Genomic DNA, 18,065 nt, shown 5'->3' on the forward strand with positions numbered 1-18,065 from the left:
TTGTTACCAAAATTAACAGGCATTGTACACCTGGGTTAATTGTACTGAGTAAAAAGTCCATTAAACTGTCTGTTGTGGGGCTGTAGTGGTAACCCAGTGGTTGTTATTTCTGATATTTTTCAAATTTAATGTTTGGGGCCAACATATGCCAATGAATTATTTTAGCAAATGAAGTTTTGGATATGAGCTATTGATTGATGTGCGAGTGGATAAAGCCACATAGCTGAAATATTCTCTGTTATTACTAATCTTACAGCCGTCTTTAATATGTTCTGGCAGAGCTGTCATTTGTTTTAAAGGCCTAGTACCTTTACTCCAGGACCCTTGTGTCCTAGCTACCCCTGCTCCAAAAGGTACCCCATTCTGTTTTTCTGTAGCAGGACAAAGTGGGGAAGGGTTGGTTTCAACACATACTCTGCTTCTCTTCACTTTATTGTTTTCCTCAAAATCCTACTACTGCTTTGGAAATCCCTTTGATTTGAAATAGTATTTTTTTTCTCTTGTTGGAGCAGAGACAGATTGATATTTAACACTAAAATGTACTACATTAGCTGACAGAAAAATATTGTTACCGCCCCAATTCTTGGTTGCCGAGGGCAGAGGAAGAGGGCGCGTGGTCAAGGTGGGGGATTCTAATGAAAGAAATTACACATTACTTACCAACACCTATTGTCCCATTGAGGCCTAAACGTGTGGTTATCCTCTTCAATGCAGCAAGCATTTCAGGACCTCTTTCAAATTTCCTTTTCTGTAGAACTGTAGCTGGATTCTTATCAACTTGTGTACGCCAACGATCACACAATTTGTAAAACTATAACAAAAAATATAATACTTTTAACTATAGAAATATTGTCTTGCTATTTTTGTTTGATGAAAAGATTTGTGGCTGTACCCTCAGCACTGGATCTTTAGCAAGTGGCTCTGGAAACCACACGTGCAGACTGCCACTCCGTCCAAACAGCCCTATAGTAAAATATCGAGCACTTTCACCAGTTCGCTGAGTGGCCGTATATTGAAACTGGAACAAAAAGAGAAACACTATAAACCATGAGGAAGACATGCAAATGGGAACACTTTTATTTGCTGGACTGTAAATTGATTTATTTAGTTTCGTAATTTGCAGTAACACCAATATTTTTTGTCTTGGCGTATTTTGTTATTCACCAAAAGCTTGCTTGAACATTTGTATCTCTACTACCTCAGTTTCAGTTGTCATCAAAAGATAACGACAAAATGCGAAAGAGAGGAGAGAAGCAAACTTTATTGATTTAGTGTCCATACTGCCAACATGTCCAATGCTATTGTTAGCAGTGTCACAATTACACTAAAGAGCCAAAGAAACTGGTACACCTGCCTAATAACATGTAGGGGCACTGCGAGCATGCAGAAGTGCTGCAACATGACATAGCATGGACTTGACTAATGTCTGAAGTAGTGCTGAAGGGTACTGACACCATGAATCATCCAGGGCTGTCCATAAATCCAAAAGAGTAAGAGTGGATGGAAATCTCTTCTGAACAGCATGTTGCAAGGCATCCCAGATATGCTCAATAATGTTCATGTCCTGCTGGAATTACCCGAGTCCGTCGGAATGTACAATGGATATGAATGGATGCAGGTGATCAGACAGGATGCTTACATACGAGTCACCTGTTGGAGTTGTATCTAGACATATAAGGGGTCCTATATCACTCCAACTACACACACCCCACGCCATTACAGAGCCTTCACCAGCTTAAACAGTCCCTGCTGACATGGATTGCCCGCATCTCGTGGTCGTGCGGTAGCGTTCTCGCTTCCCACGCCCGGGTTCCCGGGTTCGATTCCCGGCGGGGTCAGGGATTTTCTCTGCCTCGTGATGGCTGGGTGTTGTGTGCTGTCCTTAGGTTAGTTAGGTTTAAGTAGTTCTAAGTTCTAGGGGACTGATGACCATAGATGTTAAGTCCCATAGTGCTCAGAGCCATTTGAACCATTTTTGACATGGATTCATGAGGTTGTCTCTGTACCCGTACACATCCATCCACTCTATACAATTTGAAACGAGACTTGTCCAACCAGACAACATGTTTCCAGTCATCTCCAGCCCTTTATTGGCACTAGTGTGACTTAGTATGCCATTTATGCCATTTGCTTCACGGTAAAACGTAATACTCCCACTCCAATTTAACTAGCTCCAAATTACTACTGCAGCAATGTGGGTTTAGTATGACAGCTTCCTGGGGGGCAGGACTGCATTATATTACAAGAAGAAAGAAACATTTTTGTTGCTGTTGTTGTGGTCTTCAGTCCTGAGACTGGTTTGATGCAGCTCTCCATGCTACTCTATCCTGCGCAAGCTTCTTCATCTCCCAGTACCTACTGCGACCTATATCCTTCTGAATCCGCTTGGTGTATTCATCTCTTGGTCTCCCTCTACGACTTTTACCCTCCACGCTGCCCTCCAATACTAAATTGGTGATCCCTTGATGCCTCAGAACATGTCCTACCAACCGATCCCTTCTTCTAGTCAAGTTGTGACACAAATTTCTCTTCTCCCCAATCCTATTCAACACCTCCTCATTAGTTATGTGATCTACCCATCTAATCTTCAGCATTCTTCCGTAGTACCACATTTCGAAAGCTTCTATTCTCTTCTTGTCTAAACTATTTATCGTCCATGTTTCACTTCCATACATGGCTACACTCCATAAAAATACTTTCAGAAACGACTTCTTGACACTTAAATCTATACTCGATGTTAACAAATTTCTCTTCTTCAGAAACGCTTTCCTTCCCATTGCCAGTCTACATTTTATATCCTTTCTACTTCGACCATCATCAGTTATTTTGCTCCCCAAATAGAAAAATTCGTTTACTACTTTAAATGTCTCATTTCCTAATCTAATACCCTCAGCATCACTCGACTTAAATCGACTACATTCCATTATCCTCGTTTTGCTTTTGTTGATGTTCATCTTATATCCTCCTTTCAAGACACTATCCATTCCGTTCAACTGCTCTTCCAAGTCCTTTGCTGTCTCTGACAGAATTACAATGTCATCGGCAAACCTCAAAGTTTTTATTCCTTCTCCATGAATTTTAATACCTACTCTGAATTTTTCTTTTATTTCCTTCACTGCTTGCTCAATATACAGATTGAATAACATCGGGGAGATGCTAAAACCCTGTCTCACTCCCTTCCCAACCACTGCTTCCCTTTCATGCCCCTCAACTCTTATAACCGCCATTTTGTTTCTATACAAATTGTAAATAGCCTTTCGCTCCCTATATTTTACCCCTGCCACCTTCAGAATTAGAAAGAGAGTATTCCAGTCAACATTGTCAAAAGCTTTCTCTAAGTCTACAAATGCTAGAAACGTAGGTTTGCCTTTCCTTAATCTAGCTTCTAAGATAAGCCGTAGGGTCATTATTGCCACACGTGTTCCAATATTTCTACGGAATCCAAACTGATCTTCCCCAAGGTCGGCTTCTACTAGTTTTTCCATTCGTCTGTAAAGAATTCGCGTTAGTATTTTGCAGCCGTGACTTATTAAACTGATAGTTCGGTAATTTTCACATCTGTCAACACCTGCTTTCTTTGGGATTGGAATTATTATATTCTTCTTGAAGTCAGAGGGTATTTCGCCTGTCATACATCTTGCTCACCAGATGGTAGAGTTTTGTCAGGACTGGCCGTTAGTAGTTCTAATGGAATGTTGTCTACTCCCGGGGCCTTGTTTCGACTCAGATCTTTCAGTGCTCTGTCAGACTCTTCACTCAGTATCATATCTCCCATTTCATCTTCATCTACATCCTCTTCCATTTCCATAATATTGTCCTCAAGTACATCGTCCTTATGTAGACCCTCTATATACTCCCTCCACCTTTCTGCTTTCTCTTCTTTGCTTAGAACTGGGTTTCCATCTGAGCTCTTGATATTTATACAAGTTCTCTTTTCTCCAAAGGTCTCTTTAATTTTCCTGTAGGCAGTATCTATCTTTTTGTTATTATGAGCAAAAGTAGAAAATAAATTACAAAGAAGAAAACACAATTAAAGTGGCAACCACTGAACAAGAGCACAACTTACTGTACCTTTGCCAGTGAACAGACTATTTTTTAGTTTTAAATATATTTTTTGACCAAGAATGTATGTCAACAGATGCACAATTATTTTCTGGAAAAATTTTTATTTCATGGAAAAATTTTTATTTTATGGAAAAATACACTGACGGAGAAAATTAAGAAAAGCCAGAGTCAATAATGAAGGGAAGAAGCAATGGCCAACTAGGAAGACACGAGCGAATTCTAGTCAATAATAAAAGAAGCATCAAGTTGGTCACAGATTTAGTGGCATTAGTGAATATATATATAGCTTTCTGGCATTAGGCAGATTTAGGAAAGGCATTTCAGCTAATAATGATAGCTGTCCTATTAAAGACATTGTTGCAAGTGAGCATGGTATGCTACGGCTGACATTTCTGAAATACTGCTACACTAATTTTAATTTCAGGAAAAAATAATTTATTTCCTTGCTTTACAACAATAAATAGTGAACTCAATTATTTATTGTTAAATTCAATAAGACTTTGCAAATATGGATTTGGCTGAGCATGCTCTGGTGTCGATAGGTCACACAGACCACATAAAGCATGATCTTTGAACGCTAACTGCTCTGATGAGCCACCATGTTAATGTTCCAGTCAGCCATTGTACCTTGTACAGTGTACACACATACCTTTCTTTGTGCTGAAATATATGTATCTATAGACATTTATGGGAACTGTTTGTTGCGTATACAGTTATCCATATTCCCATTTCCCATAATGCTAATAAGATAATAGAAAAGTTAAATAATCTGATTCTGTATATGGTTACTATTCTCACGTAACAAAAAAATTATCAATACAAATAGTTAAGCATGGACATATCACACAAAAAACTGTTAATTCACAATTAAGTGCCCAGCAGAGGGTTTGTCGAACCACCTTCAAGGTGTTTCTCCACCATTCCACTCTCAAACAGTGCATGGGAAAAACAAAACACTTAAACTTTCCCGTGTAACACTGATTTCTCTTACTTTATTTGATGATCATTTCTCTCTATGTAGATGGGCGGCAACAAAATATGTTTGCATTCGGAAGAGAAAGTTGGTGATTGAAATTTCATGAGAAGAGCAAGCTGCAATGCAAAATGCCTTTGTTTTAAAGACTGACACTCCAATTTTCTTATCATATCCATGGCAGTCTCTCCCCTAATTCACAATAATGCAAAATGAACTTTTTAGATGTCCTCTGCCAATTCTATCTGATGCAGATCCCACACCGCACAGCAATACTCTAGAAGAGGACGGACAAGTGTAATGTATGCAGTCATTTCAGTCAGCCAGTTGCATTTCCTAACTGTTCTGCCAATAAATCACGGTCTTTTGTTCACCTTCCCCACAACATTATCTATGTGATCATTCCATGTTAAGTTATTTGTAACTGTAATCCCGAATTATTTAGTTGAATTCATAGTCTTTTGATTTGTGTGATTTATCATGCAAGCAAAATCCAGTGGAGTCCTTTTAGTACTGGTGTGGACAACCTCTAGCTTTACATTATTGAGTGTCAAATTGTCACTTTTCACACCATACAGATAGCTTGTCCAAATCATTTTCCAACTGGTTTTGAACATCTGGTGGCTTTACAGGAACATAAATGACAGTATCATCAGCAAACAATCTAGAAGGCCTGCTCAGACTGTCTCCTGAATTGTTTACATACAGATCAGGAACAGCAGAGGATCCGTATCACTTCCTTGGAAAACACCAGATATTACTTCTGTTTCACTCAATAACATTCTGTCAATTACTACAAACTGTGACCTTTCTCACAGAAAACCACAAATCCTGTCCCACAGATGAGATGATACTCTGTTGCATTTTCCAACAGTTCTGCCAATAAATCGCAGTCTTTTGTTCACTTTCCCCACAACAACATCTATGTGATTGTTCCTTGTTAAGTTGTTTGTAACTGTAATCCCTAATTATTTAGTCGAATTCATTGCCTTTCAATTTGTGTGATTTATCATGTCAACAAAATCCAGTGGATTCCTTTTAGTGCTGATGTGATACTCTGTGGGCAAGCAATTTGATTAGAGGCTGTTTGTGAGGAATGGTGTTAAAATCCTTCTGGAAATCTAAGAATATTGAATCAATTTGATATCTCATGTCAATAGGACTCATTACTTCATGAGAATACAGAGCTAGATGTGTTTCACAAGATTTATATTTTCTGAATCTGTGTTTGCTATTTGTCAATAAATTGTTTCCTTCGAAATAATTCATAATGTTCGAACACAGTGTACATTCCAAAGCCTACTGCCAATTGCCATTAGTGATATGGGTGTGTAATTCAGCAGTTTACTCCTATTTCCTTTCATGGGTACTGGTGATCTGTGCAACTTTCAATCCTTAGGTATGGATCTTTCAAAGCGTGGACAGTCATACATGATTGGTAAGTATGGAGCTAATGTATCAGCATATTCTGAAAGGAACCATACCGGTAAACAATATGGTACAGAGGTCTTGCCTTTAGTAAATGATTTAAGCTGCTTCGCTACACTGAGTTTCTTATGTTGGCAGTTGCCCTTGATTCAAATTCTAGAATATTTACATCACATACAACCAGAATCTCTCTGTATTTTCTGGCCTATTTCAAGACAGAGTTTCGTTGTGGAAACTATTAAAAGCATCTTGCACTGAAGTTAGCATTAAATTTCAAGCTTATGTAAAACTTTGCCAATCTATTCTTTCATAATCAGATTGGAAGGAGTAAAGACTGTCTCTTAGGAAAGCATCAAGTGAATTTTTACATATATATTTTGCATTTATTTTTGGTGGATTTTGATGCTACGATATTGAGTCTTGCTACAACCACCTCATGGTCACTAATCCCTGTATCCATCATGATGCTAACTATTTGCTCATGGTTATTTGCTGCTTAGAGGTCAAGTATGTTCTTGCAACCATTTGCACTTCAAGTGGTCCCGTGAACTAATTATTCCATTTAATTTTTTAAAAAAGCATTCAATATCATTTCAGATTACATTTTATGCCTACCACCAACTTTAAACAGACTCTGGCAGTCTTTTGCACTTCAGATAGTCACCCAAAACCAGAGAGATACTCTTCCTATTGAAAGCAACACACATTGGTAGTACTGACATGAGCCACCACCTGCAGCTGGCTGAACCCTATGCTTTTCTTGGCATCTGGAAGCACCCACTCCACATCTGGAATGACACCTCCCAATATGCACACATGGAGTGTACAATGGACTCGTTCCCCTCTTTGGCAGCCACGGCCCCATTACGCGCCTAACATTGGAGCCCCTAACAACCATAAACCTGAAGTAGGGCAAGCACCTCCATCTGTCTCAGACACAGACAGCAGTTGAAACCTGTTTGTCAGATGAACTGAGGAAAACCTTCGATCAGCTCCCCCCAGAAAGTCTTTCGCTGCCTGCCACACCTTGAAGCAACCTCTCACTCAACCACTGGTGAGGGGTCAACTTCAATGTTTGCAGTACTCAGTCGGCTACAGTAGCAGACCGATCATGGGACACGTGATGTGACAGACATCCCTTGGGTCCCCATGTCCAGACTCCATGGTGATGCTCATTGGCAGCAGCCTCAAATTGTGTGACTGAAGCCAGAACCACCTGGAGCTGTGAGCAAAAGGTCACCAACTGAGATCATGTTTGAAGACAGAAATCAGAGTTTCTAGCCATACTAAAGACACTGAAAATATACACTAGACAGTTATTCAGGGTGTATATGTGGACAAGGAAAAAAAAATTCCCGGATTTCCTGATTAAGAATACACTTCCTCTTGGGTGAAAACATTCTCTTTCCCTGTTAACTGACAGCATATTTTCTCTCGGAACTGTATAACTTATCAGTCCTTTGAATGATTATGGTTTTATACACTGGCGTGGAATTTCCCGGCACTTTAGAAAACTAAAAACAGGGGGAAAAAAAACACGTTTTAGGAAGATCGTTGATATGCAGCAACATGTACGCTTCATATTTTCGTATTATGAAAGTATAAATTCGAATTCCACCAAACACCGCATGTTACTTTCCGAAGCATTGAAATATAGTTTGCGATGCGCTTTTGTCAATCAGTCATAGCTCATGTCACGTGATCTCGCCAGCCGATGACAAAGGATATTCAGAGCTTAGGACATATGATGTAGTCAGCCAATAGCAACATCACTGTTAAGTAGCGCGAACACACAAACAGAAAAAGTTAATGGTTTAAATTAACATACATAGTGTTGCTGCACGAAATGCAAACCTTTCACATATAATATTGGTCTATAAGATTAATACGTTGCAAGAGAAGCTAAGCTTCCACATATAATGTTGATCTTTTATGCGCATATTGCAATTTAAGATATATCACACAAATGTGCCAGTAAAATTTTTAATAATGACATAAATGTCTGATCTTCTGGTCTCGAAATTCATCTAAATGGCTCGTCATCGAAGAGTTGATTTTTAAAAGAGAGTCAAACGATCTGTGATTTAAGAAATTCATCATACATTCTCACACACAGTTCAACTTGAGTAAAAGAAAATTTTCTTTGATGGCAACGCTTTTCAAACCACCATTCAGAATATTTTCCCACGACCTGTTAGAAATAGGTTCGTTTCTGCAGTTGCCAGAGAGCACCAGATGACAGGCGCCACCGCACTTGCGCAGCTACGATGTCGTAGGGAGTCCGTATGCTCATATGTGTAAAACATTAAAAGATCTTATGTTATGTCATAAAAGAAACAAGACATCAGAGGATAACCCAAGAACATCGGAATTTCGTGACCCATACTAAAATGTGCACATTTAAAGTGCACATTCGTATGTCCAGACTCCCAGTGAAGTAGGCCACAACCTGATATTAAGCTTTTCAATGTGGTTTTCAGCATGTAAATTTTCTTGGAGTAGCAGTACTGTGTTATCTCATGTTTGGTTCTTTATTATGGCATAATGCCATACCTGCTAGTTATGGCATAATGCCATACGTGCTACAAGTTGAAAATGTGCACTTGAAATGCAGCGAACAGTGATGGAATTAAACACTTTGTTTCAAAAATATTGTCTGCCTCAGTGGAAAAGATTAATAAAAGAAAATTTCTTTAGCAAACTGACAAAAATAACTTCATTGTTCTGCAAGGCAATTAATGCCTAACTGTCAGAAAGGTGGAAGTAAAATAAAATCTGCAACTAAAGGTGGAAGTAAAATAAAATCTGCAACTAATAACACATTTTAGCCTTCCATAATTATGTGAATGTATTTTAATTCACTTGATAGTTCCAGGCCACAGAAATATGTTTTGTTTTCATTTGACGTGAGAGCAGTAAACGAAGAGGAAACAGCAACATCACTAAATGTAAACACGGATCACGTGGCAACTACTTACTTCCCCACTGTAACTAGGACTGCTCTGCACATCAGCCCCCGATCTACGATATTTCCGAACCGGGGGAATACCCCACCACTCCCTCGAGCGTTTGAGACAGGACATAAAAATTTTTTAAAAAATCGAGTTTTCAAAAATACGTTCATTTTTTTAGTGCACATCTTTCTGAAGAGTCTGATGCATAAAACATATGTGTTTGAGGAAATGTAAGGCATGTTATTTCGTCGTAAGTGTGTCAAAGTGCAGTGCCATACCTCTTCACACAGCATTCTCCTATCGCACATCACTGTACTTCGCTCTGTGGAACTGAAAAGTGTATGTTTTGTAATGGATGTCATCAAATCATATTCAGGACAATGGAAATTAAAATGTCCTGTGGTGCCGGTGCCGCTCCTGCTTACATTCAGTCGGTTTGATACCCTGTCCCCCCCCCCCCCCCCCCCTTTTAAAAAAAAAAAAGAGAAAAAAAAAAAAAAAAAGAACTCTTCAGAAAATTTTCACTCTTTATTCTGTATCAGCTAACAACTTGCTGCTTTGTGTGACATAAAATTAAATATAGGATACATAAACCCAGTAAAGGCATGAGACAAGCAAGACAGTACACATTTCTTCAATGCTTAGCTCCTAGAATTTTTTTCTCTCTAATCTTGCTACTCCTTTACATGGCGTGCTTTCCTTTCTGTGAAAGAATGTATTACCTCTACATCTACATACATACTCCGCAATCCACCATACGGTGCATGGCGGAGGGTACCTCATACCACAACTTGCATCTTCTCTCCCTGTTCCACTCCCAAACAGAACGAGGGAAAAATGACTGCCTATACGCCTCTGTACGAGCCCTAATCTCTCTTATCTTATCTTTGTGGTCTTTCCACGAAATGTAAGTTAGCGGCAGTAAAATTGTACTGCAGTCAGCCTCAAATGCTAGTTCTTTAAATTTCCTCAGTAGCGATTCACGAAAAGGACGCCTCCTTTCCTCTAGAGACTCCCACCCGAGTTCCTGAAGCAATTCCGTAACACTCGCAGGATAATCAAACCTACCAGTAACAAATCTAGCAGCCCGCCTCTGAATTGCTTCTAGGTTCTCCCTCAATCCGACCTGATAGGGATCCCAAACGCTTTAGCAGTACTCAAGAATAGGTCGTATTAGTGTTTTATAAGCAGTCTCCGTTACAGACAAACCACATTTTCCCAAAATTCTACCAATGAACCGAAGATGACTATCCGCCTTCCCCACAACTGCCATTACATGCTTGTCCCACTTCATATCGCTCTGCAATGTTACGCTCAAATATTTAATCGACGTGACTGTGTCAAGCGCTTCACTACTAATGGAGTATCCAAACAGTACAGGATTCTTTTTCTTATTCATTCCTATTTCTATTCATTACATTTATCTATATTTAGGGTAAGCTGCCATTCTTTACACCAATCACAAATCCTGTCCAAGTCATCTTGTATCCTCTTACAGTCACTCAATGACGACACCTTCCCGTACGCCATTGCATCATCAGCAAACAGCTGCACATTGCTATCCACCCTTTCCAAAAGATCATGTATGTAGATAGAAAACAAAAGTGGACCTACCACACTCCCCTGGGGCACTCCAGATGATACCCTCACCTCCGATGAACACTCACCATCGAGGACAACGTACTGGGTTCTATTACTTAAGAAGTCTTTGAGCCACTCACATACTTGGGAACCAATCCCATATGCTCGTACCTTAGTTAGGAGTCTGCAGTGGGGCACTGAGTCAAACGCTTTCCGGAAGTCAAGGAATATGGCATCCGTCTGATACCCTTCATCCATGGTTCACAAGATATCATGTGAAAAAAGGGTGAGTTGCATTTCACAGGAGCGATGCTTTCTAAAGCTGTGCTGATGCATGTACAGCAACTCCTCTGTCTCAAGGAAATTCATTACATTTGAACTGAGAATATGTTCGAGAATCCTGCAACAAACTGATGTTAAGGATATTGGTCTGTAATTTTGAGGATCCATTCTTCTACCCTTCTTATATACAGGCATCACCTGCGCTTTTTTCCAGTCGCTCGGGACTTTACATTGGGCAAGAGATTAGCGATAAATGCAAGTTAAGTAAGGAGCCAATGCAGTAGAGTACTCTCTGTAAAACCGAATTGGAATCCCATCAGGACCTGGCGATTTATTTATTTTCGACCCATTCAGCTGCTTCACAACCCCAGGGATGTCTATCACTATGTCCTCCATACGGGAATCTGTACGAGACTCAAGGAAATTCATTATATTTGAACTGAGAATATGTTCGAGAATCCTGCAACAAACCGATGTTTGTATGATCCTCCAGCATGAAAGATTTCTCAAATGCTAAATTTAAAATTTCAGCTTTCGTTTTGCTGTCTTCCGTTGCCAGGCCAGACTCAACAGTGAGTGACTGGATGGAAGCCTTCGACCCGCTTACCAATTTTACGTAAGACCAGAATTTCCTTGGGTTTTCAGCAAGGTCTTTTGCTAAGGTATGACGGTGGTAGTGGTTGAATGCTTCATGCATCGCTCTTTTTACAGCAGCACGAATGTCTACTAACTTTTGCCTGTCCTCATTCTCCAGATCTTTCTTGTACCGCAAGTGCAACTGCCTTTGCTTCCTGAGCATTCTCCGAATTGCGCTGTTAAACCACGGTGGGTCTTTTCCGTCCGTAACCCACTTTTTCGGCACATACTTATCCAATGTGTGATTTACAATGTGTTTAAAATTTGCCCATAATTCTTCCATGCCCATCGTACCGGAAGTAAATGAAGTCGATTCATTTACTAAGTGGGATGCTAACAACTGCTTATCTGCTCTTTCTAGTAAGAATACTCTCCTACCCTTCTTGACCGACTTTTTAACTTTCGTAACAATAGTCGTAATGACAACATCATGATCACTAATCCCTGTCTCAATACTGACACCATCGATGAGGCCTGGTCTGTTCGTGACTACCAGATTTAAAATATTTCCATTATGCGTTGGCTGTCAATTTAGCTGCTCAAGACAGTTTTCGGATAATGTGTTCAAAAGTAATTCACACGACGGCTTGTCTGTACCACCTGTAATGAATCCATAGACATCCCAGTCTATACTAGGTAGGTTGAAGTCGCCTCCAACTAATATAGCAGGATCCAGGTACTTCTGCGATACAGTGTGTAGACTCCCTTTGAATGATTCTAGAACTGTCATGGTGGAACCTGGTGGCCGGTAATAACACCCAACAATTAACTTTATTTCTCCTGACTGATGACTTGAGATGTTAAGTCCCATAGTGCTCAGAGCCATTTGAACCATTTTATTTCTCCTAGCCCTATCAAACGTGTCCAGATAACTTCACAATCACATTCTACTCGACCTCAGCAGACACAATATTTTTGTCAAGTGCAATGAAGACACCACCTCCTACGGTGTCTAATCTGTCTTTTCGAGACACATTCCAACACTCACTAAATATTTCAGAACTTCCTATCTCAGGGTTCAGCCAGATCTCAGTCCCAAGAATAATTTGCGCACAATAGGACCCAAGACTGGTGCGGTTTCCCAATCTGATTACGTCTATTTTGTCACTGTCTGCTAGATAAAACAAAACAGACCTTTCTAATACTGCACAATTCTAACACACACCAAATAAACGAGACTGTTTTGGCACAAACGGTCTTTTTTGTAATGACATAATATAATTCACAAAGTACCAATATCAAATGCCTATTAGGCCTACTACAAGCAAAAAGTTTTACGTTAGGAAACAGTTTCACACTTTATTCACACACTCCATTTTCTCAAGCACGAGATCGAAACTTGGAATCATTATATTGTTCGATAATTTGTACGATTCCCTGTTTCTTCTCCTACCTCGTTCTCACAAACAGTTTAGTTATCACTAATTCTGTAACTATTCCTGACAATGTCAAAGCTTATTCGCAGGTTAACTTCACACCTCTGCCAGAATCACCAGTTTAGTTATCCCGCGATTATTCTCCTGTTAGGCGTTGTTACATGTTCTTACAATGTCTTTTCTGCACTTATTCCAGAATAGAACTTAAAGTGGCTGCTAGCCGGGGACTGTACAACTGGCCCTTACTAGTATAGCAATCTGGCCAAAAATCTTCTGTCGAAATTTCATTTTCTTGGATACACTGAGGAGATAATACATAATCTTTCTTATCTGTTATTTGTTTATTTCCACTCCTGTAGTCTGAATCTATGGATTTCACTAGTAATTATAACAACGCTCATCATTCACAAACCCAATCAACCACACAATCAGACAGTGGTTGGCATTCATCCATTTGGCCTTACTCTGCTCAGCTCGTATAGCCCCTTTTGTGTGTATGAAAGTTTATTTCTACATGTGACGAGGATTCCCCTGACAGAGACATCATGTACACTATGCACACATTTACAAATCAACTTTTGATTCATTCAGAAATCAACTTAGAATGTGTTCAAAAATGTTCAAAAACTGACAGGGATGCATTTCAAAGTCATAAGAATAATCGATAACAACATGCCCTGGATGCTAGTCGCTTTGTGAAACAAGGATTTTTCCCTCAACAATATGAATTTGTCCTCCCCCCACCTCTTTCCTAGATCTGGGTTTGCTGCGCATGCAAGAATCTGGCAGCTTGGGTGCTCCAGTAAAATGTTTCCCGGCAGCATCTAGCTGCTTGCTGCGACTGCTTAAAAAGACAAACAGCCACATTTCCGTAGCCAGAAGCAGGAGAAGGTATTACTCAACTGTTCATGCGGATGATCCCACTTGTAACTGCTACAACGAATCTAATGAAAACAGTTGTGACGTCACGGTCATTGGAGGCAATTTGTTATGTCATGCTCATCAGAGGCAATTGGTTGTTATGAAGCATTGCGTAGTCTTCCTAAAGCCTTTGACACATTTTGCTCCTGGCAGATGCTAGTATGAGCACTGTGTTTTGTTGCTGTATATGGCAATTTCCTTTGCAATTTAAGTTATATTTCCGTTCTTTCTCTCGTTCACGTTTTATTGCTGCAGTATAATTCTGCAGTAGCAGGATACAGTAAGATCCTTTGTTAGAGTCTCGGCTCTTACCAGTCAAAATTACAAAAATTTAACTGAAAACAAAAACAATTAAAAATTCCCGGAATTCTAAAAAATTCCCGGGTTTTTCACGGTTTTCTCCCGGATGAAACAATTCCCGTGTTTTTCCCGGATCTCCCAGTTGTCCCGGGTTTTTTATATATATATATATATATATATATATATATATATATATATAAAAAAACTATGCCTGATAAATACCAAACATGAACAAAATTTAAGAGTTTAAACTAAAGAGTACAGAGTGAAATCAAAATACGTCACTTCTTATGAGAAATCGTGTCAACTCATAAATGCACAATGTACCCTTATGCAATTCAATTGTGAGGAAAGCTAAACTTATGCCTGTCACAATACTAATAGTGGTACTATGCACTACACAGTCAATAAAATGCGGAACTGTAAGTATGTAGCATAAGTGATTGTCAGAGGAAGTGAAAGCCATTTCAGACATCAATACATACACAGAAGCTAGTCAAGAAATACTGATGGCAAAATTTAAAGACCATGAGGAATTTTTGGTCAAAAAATTTCAGGAAATGGAAACTGCAATAGGTGTATTCAACACGAGCAAGTTGTCCATAAGAGGGGACACCTGCCTCCTCTGCGAATCTGGGTACACACATTTTGGCATTATGAAATTCTCACTCATTTCTAGCAATGATTTTCAGCAACTGTATTGAGTCACAGGTTCAACACTGCTTAGCCCAACAGGAGATACTGAGAATCTAGTAATCAGTGTATTATTGCTTTGATTTTTTTGTTGCCTTGTCATTCAAAGGAAATTATGCAGATTTCTAAATGTACTCTCCAGGGACTGGTACCATCTTAAATGCGCCAAATGCAGTCACAGAGTTAAGAATTTTACAGTCCAGTTGGCTTGAATGCAGAAACACGAGGACTGCTTTGATTCAGTCCTATGCTGTTAACAGTAGGTTCTTCCAGCCAATCAGTGGTTGGTTTAGAGGGACTTCCCACATTCATCCAGTCGATTCCTGATCCCGTGTTATGCATGGGCCAACCAATCCTAAAAATGTGGCTTTCAAAATACATTTTGTACAACTTTAGTATTGCCAGCCAAGTTTTAAGAAAATAAACTTCTACAGATGTCATCATCAAAATTAAATGAGTGTTTTTCACTTCATGGAACATTAATTTGGCACTTGTTTGGTTACTTTTGTTGATAGCCAACAAGATACTCTCAATCACTCCAATTTCCATATTTCAGATTTTATAATTTCAGTGTCAGTTTAACACCTCTAGAATATAATAAATTTTCTGCAATTATTTTCTATCTATATTTTGTAAGTTATTAGTTATCTGGTGGCATCAGCATCTTATGAAAAATAATTTTATCCTATGAAATTCTTTTACTTGCTAATCAAACCCTGCATTGTTTGGTATACGGTAGATGTAGCCTAAAAATGTTGTGCATTTTTGTGTAAACTAGTGTAATGTGAACTTGCATTGGATTAGAGGCTATTTTGTGTTAACCTTATATTGCGCACATTATTTGTTGTTGATATGTGTCAAAGTATGTGAATTTGTTGAAGTATATAAACTGTAAAAACTTCACTGAGTTACAGAATTTGTTTTACATAAGCAGCACACCCTGCTGTAACAGGGAAAGATTATGTTCCTTGTTAAAAGGCTTTGACTGAAAGGTGGGGAACCAGCTGGCTGAACCCTCATTCTGCCTTCCTCAGCAAGAATTTTGGCATGCAAGGAAATTTGTGTTTTTCTGTGCTGAAAGTACAAAGCAGGGAAACAGTGATGGTGGAAGGGAGAGGAGAAGGTGTCAGTGGGATAGAAACAAAGATGGTGGGAAAAAGTGTGAAACATATGCAAGTAAGGTGTTTCAGGGGATACATGTTATAATGTCTCAGTAGCTGAGAGGTAACACTGTGGCGCCAGGTGCAGAGGATAACAAGTTCAAACCTACGTCAATTTGTGGAATCTCTTTCCCCAACTGATACTACCAACTTTCTTACACTGATTATAAAGAAAATTATAACAACACTATGTACTGTACATTCATTTTTCCGAGCATTCTAAACCATTTAGGTGGGCAGCATTCTGTTTGCTAATGTAACTGAATTATATTATTACCTTCTGTTTACTTTACAAATGTCCGAGTATTCCGATGTGTCTGCTGATGATGACAAAGGATGAACTCATTTTTCGAGTTTAATGAGATTTCACTTGGCCAAGGAATTGTAGGAACCCTCTTGATAAGTCAGCAGTGCACCACACAAAGAACGCAGCTACTCGGGTAGCAGAGTACTTACGGAGAGCACATAGGGGATTTTCAGGCTATGCAGTAGGTTGAGGTTTTCTGATGAACACTCACCAGGTGACTCATAGGTTGCAAAATCAGACAGCACTCTGAGAATAAAGACATTGTGACTGTCAATATATTATCAGAAAACTACAAAAATATTTTTAACAACGTTTCTGAATTTACTGCCCTCCAGAAACTTCTCGCACTCAAACTATTCTCAAAACTGAGAGATGGATGAAATCCAAAGTAGAAACCTCCAAGACATTTAACAATTCATGGAATGCATAGCAAGAAGACAGATTAGACAACATAAGAGGGGATGTATTCATTGCAGTTGACAAAAAATATTGTCTCTACTGAGGTTGAATTTGAGTGCGACAGTAAAGTTATTTGGTCACTTACAACAGGTCTACGTGAAAGCAAGTTAATTGGTGGATGTTTTTTACCAGCCACCCGGTTCCATTGTGATGAGAGTAGAGTCTCTAATAAAAAGTCTACTGTCAGCAACGTGGAAATACCCAGATGACGCAATATTAGTTAGAGGTGACTTTAATTTACCGAGTATATATGGGAACATTTATGGTGTTCCAGTGTAATGACAAGCACTGGCACGACAATCTAGAACAGAAGAGCAGAGAGGGCTGTGAGATGACGTCAGCCAATAATACACTACGAACCCCTCTCTAGGATGACACCAAGACAGGAGGGGCCTCTACATGAAGAGAATATAAGTGCATGCCGCCTAGCCACAGGGAGTGGAAGACGAGCCATTCCCAGCAGTGATTTATGAACTTTACTGCTTTGCTTTCAATGAAATTGTATTTACCAAAGGATACTGATTATTTGCAGTTGCCATTTGCTTGCAACACTCCTTTGTGAATACGCAAAGTAAAGTATTGTCAATTTAACTTACTGTAATAAATTCCATTAACACAATTTGCTTGAATTGTTGTCTAGCGATCTGAGAAAACAGCTTCCTAGGCACTCTATATTAGAGGAGTGGGCAGGGGACAATATATGAATTCATTGCAGAGGGTACAGATAAACATCGCTGTGAAGTTCTTTTGAATGCATTTCTCCTCAAAAACTGTCTTCAGCAGCACACATGCAATGGAAATATTTTAGGTCTTGTAGCAACAAAGAGGCCTGACCTAACTGATGGCCTCAGTATAGACACAAGGATTAGTGACCCTGACATTATCATAGCAACTTTGCTTACTAAAGTTAATAAATCAGTGAAAAAGTTA

At 39.3% G+C, this 18,065-nt stretch overlaps 1 protein-coding gene across 1 annotated transcript in view; it reads right to left on the reverse strand.

Moving 5' to 3' along the window:
• Nucleotides 1–18,065, reverse strand: part of LOC124607446 (multiple inositol polyphosphate phosphatase 1) — a 206,396-nt gene that overhangs the window by 111,998 nt on the left and 76,333 nt on the right. Inside the window, exons 5-6 of the mRNA XM_047139783.1 lie at nt 893–1,018; nt 661–811 (exon numbers count right to left, since the gene is read on the reverse strand). Of these exons, the coding sequence (XP_046995739.1) occupies nt 661–811; nt 893–1,018 (277 nt within the window). The remainder of the gene's footprint in view (nt 1–660; nt 812–892; nt 1,019–18,065) is intronic.

The sequence above is a fragment of the Schistocerca americana genome, chromosome 1, assembly GCF_021461395.2.
Source record: "Schistocerca americana isolate TAMUIC-IGC-003095 chromosome 1, iqSchAmer2.1, whole genome shotgun sequence".
NCBI classification, from domain to species: Eukaryota; Metazoa; Arthropoda; class Insecta; order Orthoptera; family Acrididae; genus Schistocerca; species Schistocerca americana.